The 10852-nt window shown below is 38.3% G+C and overlaps 1 protein-coding gene across 6 annotated transcripts in view; it reads right to left on the reverse strand.

Annotated features, from left to right (window-relative positions):
• The window catches only part of LOC123865649 (nucleolar protein 4), a 177689-nt gene extending 168028 nt beyond the window's left edge, over positions 1-9661 (reverse strand). The window contains exons 1-2 of one of the 6 annotated variants that reach the window (XM_045906834.1): positions 9598-9661; positions 8429-9115 (exon numbers count right to left, since the gene is read on the reverse strand). In XM_045906834.1, the coding sequence (XP_045762790.1) occupies positions 8429-8947 (519 nt within the window). In that variant the 5' untranslated portion in view covers positions 8948-9115; positions 9598-9661. Of the gene's footprint in view, positions 1-8428; positions 9399-9529 lie in introns of those variants that run through there. The other 5 variants (XM_045906833.1, XM_045906832.1, XM_045906831.1 and 2 more) reach the window with 5 other exon arrangements.
• Positions 9662-10852: the final 1191 nt, after the last annotated feature.

Below are 10852 nucleotides of genomic sequence, written 5' to 3' on the forward strand. Positions count from 1 at the left end.
TTTCTACCTAAACATTCACTTGATTGTATTTTAGTGAAAGATAGTTCGCAACATTGTGAATTTTTCTCACGAGGCAACGCGACGTCCGACCGGAGTGGATTTCAATGACAAAGCCACCGCGATGGAATTGCACACGTAGATTAGCGTTGCCAGTCGGGCTCGCGGCGATTGCTAATCAACTGATGTCACCGGTTTGCGATATCGCCTTTACTTGCCATAAGATTGACTTGCCGGGAGTCCTTGAGTAGTATGTGTGAGAGGTGTGATAATCATCATTATAAGGATATGAGCGTCCATTGTTGAGCTATTGAGGACTATATTTCCACCTAAACATCCAATATCCAATGTTCTTCACTAACAATAATATTGTATATTTTAGTGAAAGATGATTTGCTACATTTGTGAATTTTTCTCACGACGCGACGACGCGAACGTCTGACCAGAGTGGATTATGTCAAAGCCGCCGGTGGAATTGCACACGTAGATTAGCTCTCCAGTCGGGATCGTGGCGATTACTTATCAACTGATGTCACCGGTTTGCGATATAGCCTTTACTTGCCATAAGATTGACTTGCCGGTTAGAGCCCTTGAGAAGTATATGTGAGAGGTGTGATAATCATCATTATCAGGCTATGAGCGTCCATTGTTGAGCTATTGAGGACTATATTTCCACCTAAACATCCAATATCCAATGTTCTTCACCAATAATAATAATAGGTATATATTTTAGTGAAAGATGATTTGCTACACTTGTGAATTTTTCTCACGACGACGGACGCGACGTCTGACCAGAGTGGATTATGTCAAAGCCGCGTGGAATTGCACACGTAGATTAGCTCTGCAGTCGGGATCGAGGCGATTACTTATCAACTGATGTCATCGGTTTGCGATATCGTTTCGTCTTGCGATATGTAGTTGGAATTGCCAGTTAGAGACCTTAGAAGTCTTTGAGACAGGAGCGATAATTACCGTTATCGGTCTATTCGCGCCCGTTGTTAAGCTATTGAGGCCTATCAGGGTATTTTCAACTAAACATCCAATATTCAATGTTCATTACTAGTAGTAACTTTTAGGGTAACTCAAAAGATAGTTCGCTATGTTAGTGAATTTTTCGCACGACGCGACGCGCGGACATGCCCTCTGACGGGAGTGGATTTAAATAACAAAGCCGCCGCCGTCGGTGGAACAGCACACGTAGATTAGCTTTCCAGTCGGGCTCGTGGCGATTACTAATCAAGTGAAAGATAGCTGCTACATTTGTAAATTCTCACGAAATCCGACTCGATTAGGAATTATTATTGTTAGATAGTAGATACATATAAAAACATAGAAAAGGCATGTTTTGGTTACGACAAAGAACAATTTCCAGTCTTGAATTGTTGAAGTAGGAAAGTCATTAGATACGTGTGTTAACAGGTACCTAATATAAAGTTACCTAGCACTTACACGTCGGTTTGCACGTAAAGCACACAATGGTAAACGCAGTGTCCCACTTACAGGACAAAGAAATCTACCCGACACAAAGCTTTTAAGGCGACTTGGCAAGCATGAAACGGAATGGTCTGCCTTTTTGATTTATGTTAGCCAAACTGAAAATTGATAACCCTGTTGCAAAGTGCATCGTGTGAAATATTTAAATAACAATTTTGTTTTGCTAGATGAGGTGCTAAAATATCCCTCCTACTACGTATTATTCTGGACTTCGGTACGTATCAGGTAAGATCCTGACATATTATCCTTACGACTATTTTTAACCCCCGACCCAAAAAGAGGGGTGTTATAAGTTTGACGTGTGTATCTGTGTATCTGTGTGTCTGTGTATCTGTGTATCTGTGTATCTGTGTGTCTGTGTATCTGTGTATCTGTCTGTGGCATCGTAGCGCCTAAACGAATGAACCGATTTTAATTTAGTTTTTTTTGTTTGAAAGGTGGCTTGATCGAGAGTGTTCTTAGCTATAATCTAAAAAAATTGGTTCAGCCGTTTAAGAGTTATCAGCTCTTTTCTAGTTTTCTTGTAGAAAAGAAGGTTAGATAACCGTTAGGTTCATAATATTATGTCAATAGACAAATGTCAAGCTGTCAAAATGGACGTTGCCTAAATACATAATTATTTATTTGAAAATGATGTTTTGGACAACTCAGATACTTTGGATCGTCGGGGGTGTTATAAATTTTTAATTTACCTACACTTGTTATTAAACTAAACAGAAAAGTTAAACTTTATAATCACATTCTGGATAGGTTCAACTAATAATAATTAATTAATTAATTAAGTATTATAAAAATTTATGAGTGAGAATCCTAATTTACCTAATCCATCTAAGTAGGTCCAATTTCGAGGAATAGAGGTGATAGTCGCCGAATCCAACTCGGTTGAGCAGCGTTTAGGAAGCTTCGAGATATTTTCTCGTCCAAAATTATTCTTCAGTGCATGAAGACCAAAGTCATCGAACAGTTATAGGCGTTGCCACTTTCAAATGATGACATAGTATATTATGAATCCGATGGTCGCTAACTAAAAAAATCCGTAGCAATAAACTGCAAGCACATACAAGTATAAATTAAAAATTTATAACACCCCCAACAAGTGAAGGTTACAGTAACTAGAAAAGAGCTGATAACTTTCAAACGGCTGAAACAACTTTCTTGGATTACAGCTAAACACTCTCGAACAAGCCACCTTTAAAAAAAAAAAACTAAATTAAAATCGGTTCATTAGTTTAGGAGCTACGATGCCACAGACAGATACACAGATACCTACACACATCAAACTTATAACACCCCTCTTTTTGGGTCGGGGGTTAAAAACTAATTAATTCTAGAAGAAAGACATTTATAGAAAAGCTTAGACTACACTTCTTCGTTATGTAAGTAGTCAGATAAATCATATAAGCCTTCACTACCGGGTGTTTTCTCTCGCCAACTACTAGTGGTGGTTGAAGTTATCTAAAGACATTTGCGGTTACACTTTTGTAATAGTGGTTTTTGGCTAGTTCACTGGCGTTTAAATTGATGGCTACTTGGCTGGGTGTACGCCTTTGGGAACAAGACCAAGTCCTTCTTTTAATTTATTTTTTATAGGAAAAATCGGAAAGCCGTGCGATGCATAATACTACCTCGTGTATTTCGGGTTTTAAAAATCCCGAGAAAACTCATTGATTTTCCGGGATCAAAAGTAACATGTATCCTTTCCCATAATGCAAGATACTCGTACTTGCATTTCTGTACCAAACCTAAAAATTGGTTAAACAGATGTGCCGTGAAAAGCTAGCAAACAGACAGATTTCTGCCAGAGCTAAGTTGGTCTAGACTGAAAATTAAGCGACCCTATAAGTAAATATTAACTTTGCGTATTGGTTAGACTTACCACGGTCATAGATTAATTTTATTATAGGTAACCTATGTAAATTTCTTTGCCTACGTTAATATTATCTGTAGCAGTTATCACTTTGAAGAATACTTTTCTTTACGCAATTAAGTAATTGATGTTTGTAAAATATGTGAAATGCTATTAAAAAGTACATAATAATATATTATTCGTTGACTGAGTTTAAGTGCCCATCCCACCCATACTGTGGCTAAAAGCTATGCATCCCTCCATTCAATTCTGATGAAAAGGTAGTCTGACCTGAGTTTACGCTTTGACAAACAATAGGTAACCTATAAATGATTCAAATTCATGTATCGTTCCACACTCAGTCACCCTCAAAGCAACTACGAATATAATGCGCACATTTTGAGATCTCACCCGTCATTTTAACTATATGTGTCAACTATCATGTCAAAAGTACGATTTTATGCCAGTTGACACATATAAAAATCGGCCAAGTGCGAGTCAGACTCGCACACCGAAGGTCCCGTACTCAGGTATTTTTTCTGACATTTTGCATGATAAATCAAAAACTATTATGCATAAAATAAAAATAAATAAAAATCTGTTTCAGAATGTACAGGTAAAGCCCTTTCATATGATACCCCATTTAGTATCTTATTTTGAAAATTTAAAATAATTATTTGTTCATATTTTTATTTTTTGTGATGTAACCACAAGTTCACGGTTTTCGGATTTTTCCCTTTACTTGCGCAATAAGCCCTACCTACCTACCATGCTTCATGATTCAAGGTCGACTGGAAGTACCCTACAGGTTTTCTTGACAAACACGATTATAGACGGACAGACATCAGACAGATAGACAGACAACAAAGTGATCCTATAAAGGTTTCGTTTTTCGTTTTGAGGAACCCTAAAAATGGCGAATGAGTTCTTATTTTGTACGGACTATACATATATTATAACGGCTAGTTCTATCGGTAGAGTAGCAGCAAGATACCAGTGTCATGTTTCATATTGTAAGTAACGAGCACTTCGCTGTACGTATGTACATGCGTATACTGCGTAGGTAGGTATAGTGTGTATCGACTGTCAACTGTCGGGTGAACGTTCAAGCGATCCTAAACCCATACCCCCTCTGCTATTTGCTCTCACCGACCATCGTGTTCATACGCACTACGGAAACTTTGATGTTTATAAATGACCCTATTCAAGTTAAAATGCGATTCGCATTCCTGCTAACTTCATTCAAGATTTTGTCGTTACCAACATTATCAGTCACATTTTTGTGAGTAAAGATAGAAAGTGTTATTAAAAACAGTACCGTACACGTATTTGTAAAAATTAATCCGATTCAAATGACCCGGTTGAAATGACAGGTTACGAATAGGATTATTAATTTTGGCAGCAAAAAGGGAAATTTCGTAATATGGAAAGATAAAATATAAAATATCGTAAACTGCAGTGCGCACCCGCCCCAACAATATTTTTCCGCCGCGCCTTTGTGATGTCGCGAGCATGGTTCCATTCGTCCCCGCCCGCGCCATCCGTTCCCATAATTTACGGCCTGCGACCAACGGCCCGCCCGATTTATTACACAATGGCCACTGCATGCCGCGTCGCGCCCGGTCACAGCGGCCCGGGGTTGAGCATTCTGATCCCATGATGACACGTTTTGAAAGAGCATTGATGAATTTCTGACTTTTTTTTTGAAAATATTGCAATGAAACTTAAAGCTAGCCTTATCTAATTACTATACAAATCATGCCCGCGTGGAATGGTGCCAAAAATACTGGCTGCATCTCCACGCTGGACAACCAGGAGCCGTTGCGCAAAAAATGAGCCAGCCCTTCGTCACCCGATTAATTTTTTTTAGCACTAAAACTCCATGGTCCCCAGGATGTCCACGGCAAACGGTACATTTGCCGCCGCTTGCCGTTTTCAGCCATTTCTGATGCGGCTCCCGGTCTTGATGCTGTCTCCCTGATATGACACGGGGCCAATGTGTCAACGCACGTTGCGTCCCACATTAGCATCCATCCCCGTTCCCAGAGAACCAGCGTCAATCCATCAGGTCTCTTGCCATCATCCCGACTAATCTCTGACGGCTCAATGAACGCGGGAACGTCTATGGTGGCAAGAGCCATTTTGATCGTGTCGAATCTGACTTGACTATTTTTGTATAATATGTGCTGCATTTTCGATGGGTAATGGAGCGAGCTACGCAGAAATTCTGTTAATTAGATATTTTAGGTGTACAGTTCAGTTCAATAATAGCCGAATGACCAAATTTTTTTTGATTGCTGTATAGTTTTTTAAACGGCGCGGCGTGAGCCCTGGGCTATGGTGTAATATCAGAATTGTGATGATGCGTGATAATTTAATTGCCGGCAAGGGAATGACGGCGGACCATTTTATTAAGTATTCTTAATACGACTGGTTGATTACATTGTTGATACTAATGACCTAGATTAATTATAGCGGTGATGTGATTTTCAATTATTAAAAGTAACTTAATGTTAATCTGCAGTTAAAATTAGATTGCTGTATTTTTTTTGTGCCTGAAAGCTTTCGAAATGTGGATTGTTGCATTTTCCTTTGAAATACTTAAAAAAATCGGTCAAGTGCGACTCGGTCTTGCACACAAGGGTTCCGTTCCGTACTTACAAGAAATAACAACATCTTACAAGAAATAACACTTAATTTTTTTTTATCTCATGACGGCTATTTTGAAATGTTTATTATTAATTGTCATCATAGCGCCGATAGAAATACACATTCTATGATCAGACCTATTACGGTTCACGAGTACCACTGTCGTTGGCACATCGTAAAGGGTAGGTTGTGTATAGGGTCTCGTTGGCACTCTCCGGGTTCGGGTTCAGAACCCTAAAAAACTACCTATAGAATAGAATAATTTGAACTAGAATCTAAAACGTGTGTAGTGTGTACCTATGTTAGAAGGTATTCAAGTAGGATGCGATGGGAGTAACAAAGGGTGCCCCGGGGACACGGCAATATCTATGCGTTCGCCATCAACGCGTGAAACTTTAAATAAACGCTTTTCAATTTATATTCACTCTAGGGCTGCTACTTATGAAGTTGCAGTACATTTTATAGTCACATAAAAAACTTCTGACCTTGACCTGCGCAGCGGGTAATTTATCAATCTATACGAAATCATATCTACTCAGTTCTCAGTTCGTAAAAAGTTATGGCGTAGGTCGGCGTAGGCGTTGTAATGTAAGTTTTCAGATTTTGTCTGCAACAATTTACTAACTTCGATCGATTTATCAGGCGAATCGGTCTAACTAGTAGAGAAATGAGAAAAAAATTGCGACTCACAAAATTGCAAAAAATTTTACTCACCATAATTTTACCTACTTACTTGGTAGATCTTAATATTATTATTTATAATATTACATTACGATTCAAAGTTTGTTCTACAAAGCAGATTTTTGACGCATCTGCTGACAAAAAGTCTATTAATTCTCCAAATAAAAAAGGAGGTAGCCCTAATTTAGCCGAAGCGCGGCGCGTGGTTTTAGCAAAAACGAGCCGAACAATGCGGCCGCAGCGACCGCGAGCGATAAGCGGCGATCGATGTTCATAGGTTTGAAACATTCAACCTCCTGCCGCTTGTGCGCTCCTGGTGATTTGTATCGAAAGTATCGATGAAATTGCTTCGATTGCATCGAAATTTTCTCATGGATACGCGCCGACGATGAAGATCGATAGAATCGAGACGCAACAAGAAATCGCGAAGAGGGCCGGCAAGGCACAAAAAGATTTTCAGCGTCAAATAAACACTTACTTATAAATCAAGCAGCGGCCAACTTTTGATTTTTAGATTTTGATGTTAATTAAAGTATCTTCATTCTTCAGTTTTTAAATTGGATTAGAAGTTATCATTTCGGAAGATTTTATTTCTCACCCGTCGCTGAGGTCAGTTATTTATATCGAAAAAGGTGTCACACGTACTAAAAACTGCTTTCTGCCCGTTCTCCAATGCATCCTCTGCTGGAAAATAACTATCAAAAATCTCCTACCTATTTAGATATTTGATGTACACTGAAAAATTGTCGGAGAATTATTTTATGATTGCAATATTACTAAAGGTGACACAGAAAACAACACTGTTTATATTTCTTTCTCTTCTTTAAACAGAATGGAGCAGGCTTTTAAATCTCTTTGGTTGACTATCTGAACATGTTGAGCCTGGTCAGTTCAGGGTAAGACTTTGACATAAGGGCTCATTATACTCGTACATGAGAGCAAAATAATAAATAGTAAGTATTTATAATAAATAAATTAACGAGAGACAGTGCGGTCATATTGATGTAAGATCCAGTCTTTATCACATACCATCTAGATTTTAGGGCAACTAGCACAGAACAATTATTATTATTACCAAGTTTTTTTAATGCATCTATAATAGTAACTAAGGTATTATGTATGTAGGTACATACATGTAGGTACGTACATGCTCGCAAAGCAAATCGCTTTTCACGATAACAATGCCATTAAAGTCTAGTAGAGATTAACATCCTGTTTTTAATCTTGAAAAATAAAGACTTGCAATAAACGGTCGCCATTTGCTATTTGCTTAGGTACTAAAGATTTTACTCACAAATAAATAAAATTATGTGATTATAATAATAATCTACCAGCATCCGACAGAAAATGATGCTTGACTAGTAAAATATTGAAGGTAGTGAAGTCAGTCAGTCAGTCACAGGTTGCAACTCAATTCGTAGCTCAGTATCATCGGGTCGGTGATGAATCCGTCTTTACAAATGAATAATCGCTTCGATCATCATGCGATCCTGGTACAACAGTGGCACACATCACCTGTTCTTTGATCCCACGAGTGTAGCCACGTAACTTTTTAAATCCTCCCCATCCAACCCATTCATCCAAGCAACATTGAATGCAGAGAAGGTTGAGCCAGAAACGGTCAGTTGGGGGTGGTTGGGAGAATTGGCTAGAGAGGTCTGGAGAGAGATTTTAAAAGTTTTATTTACTTGAGAATATTTTTCGTATGAAGCGAGTACAGAGTTTTATGTTCAAACAATATTATAAAATAATTCATCTTACCTTTAAAGGAGGAGTCGGGATATATAGCGGTGGATCATTCTGTGATCCTGTGTAGATTTCCTGTCCGTCTGGACCCCTCGCGCATCCTTCTGCATCAGAGACGCTATATCGGCAAACTATCCCGTCGGCAGGCTTTGCCTCATATCCCGTCGGTCTACCCACATGAAAGCCCTTCGCCTTCACCCAAAAGCGAAATTTAGAACTGTCAGAACTGTTGCATTCCTCGCCGCGCAGGGTTCGAAGAATCCTAGCATACTTTTTCAAAGTTATCGTCTTCGTTTTGGCCAAATCTCCATACGTCTGGATCACCCACGGCTGATACGTTGAAAACAAGTCCACTTTCGGGTCGCCAGTCTGTATTTTTGGTTTTTTATTATTGTTTTGTTCGTTCTTCTTGTCGTTTTTGGAACTGCTCGGAGTGGATTTACGCTTCGAAGGTTTTTTTGGTGTTTTCTCCGGTATAGCTTCCTGGGTTAATTTCTTTCGTAATCCCCGGTCCTTTATCATGGCTGCCGCCATTTTGGAACTCAACAGTCACCACACTAGCGTTAAATTTGTAATTCCATAACTTTAATTAAAAATCACAAGTTCAGCTATACAATAAAAGCTTGTATATTTTTCCGAATGGGTACTTGTCACTTGTTTTATCTACCGCAAAGAATGTTTTCAAGAGTCAAGACATTGCTACTATAGGATTGTTTTCAAGAAAAGTTCAGGATTCCTAAAGTTAGGAGAGTCGCGTGCGTAAAAGTTTAGAGAATGGGAACTTTTGACTGCCAAGTTATCGTCGACAGAAAGGACTTTGTGAAAACTTTTTCCAGTGCCGACGGGAGGAAAGTTGAAACAAGAACGTCTTTTAGTCTTGCTTGCCGTTATGAGCTAGCTATACATAATGATATACAGTATATACCTATGTATAGGTAAACGAATGATATGTATGTATCGAATCATTTTTAGTTTTAAGTACGTTATATCATAATATTATACTTTACTTAATATTTTTTAAAGATGTGGTAGTTGCATAAATAAACGCTAAGCTTAAAATTATTTCATAGTTTGCTTTTTGAGATTTTAAGGAAGTGGTTTTCTTTTCTTTGATACCTTTATTTTATTGAAAACAATCCGCATCAACTTTGACAGCTGTCAAAAAGTTTCGTTAAATAAAGTACCAGGCGTCGATATCCGCCGAGGAGAAATCCACGCACACGACCCTCACAGCCGCTCGCGTGGAGCGCGCGCGGTACACTGAAACTACTGGAAGTTGGAACCGTCAGCGTCTGGGACTGCACGAAACGGCACGTGCGGGACGGGCCATGCTAATTGCCCGCAAAACAATCGGCCCGATCGTCCGGGCCGCGATAATGCCCGGCCTTGCGATAACACCATTGTTGAGTGTTGACTAGACAACGGCGCCGCGCCGCGCTACCGACGCATTTTGTATTACGTTCCTACTTCATACCTACATCTTCTGCTTCTCTTTTTGTAATGCATATTCTATCAGTAAAACGTATAAAATCTACAATGTATCTACATGTTTTAAACATTTTTATTTTATTTATTTCACTAAGACTACTTAAGACTTTTATTAAGACTTTTTTTTTCACTTTAGTGATAAGGTCGCCCTTTGTATTTGTATAAGTGTATCATTTATTTATTGTCTTTGCATTTTTGTACAATAAAGTTGTTTAAATAAATAAATAAATAAATAAAATTTAAATTAAAATTTAATTATAAAAGAACATTTTACACCAATTGTTGTAGACCAAAGCACTAGACAAAAACTGAGACTGGTGCTTGAAATTTTGCAGCCCAAATAGACCGTAGTCGATTAATTTATTTTAAGATTTGGAAAAAAGAAGATGAAAATGTTTTCAACTATTGTAATTTTTGGTGTGTTGGATGTAGTAGAAAAAAGAAACGGGGTACAAAATGTTTTAAATACGTACCTATATGATGAAGCTTTGACCCTCACCATGCAAATGTTCCTTGAGTAATAATGCTTATTTATAATCTAAGGGCTACAAAGATCTAGCTCTAGTCGATTAATACCTCTTGCCAGTTGTCACTATTGCAAATTGTTTTCGTATAATTCAAGCCTGGCAAAAAATAAGTTCTTAGCTATTTAAATTTTTTCATTTAGTTAGGTCTCCTGCTTTTTAACCAATTTAAAAAATGGAGGAGGTTCTCAATTCGTCGGTTTTTTGAACCTACCTTATAAACTTGTACCTATCTGGTTAACTGCAAACAGTTGATTATCGAACGAAACTACTTACATTCAGTTTCAGCCTGCTAGAATATGACTGTGATATCAATGGTGATATTATCAACTATCAAGACGTCGCGTCGTGTTCAGGCTTTTACGCGAACGAGCGCACTATAGTTTGGCACATTAACTGTTTTAGGTCTACCAAAAGAAAATGAATC

The sequence above is a fragment of the Maniola jurtina genome, chromosome 5 (genome assembly GCF_905333055.1).
Source record: "Maniola jurtina chromosome 5, ilManJurt1.1, whole genome shotgun sequence".
NCBI classification, from domain to species: domain Eukaryota; kingdom Metazoa; phylum Arthropoda; class Insecta; order Lepidoptera; family Nymphalidae; genus Maniola; species Maniola jurtina.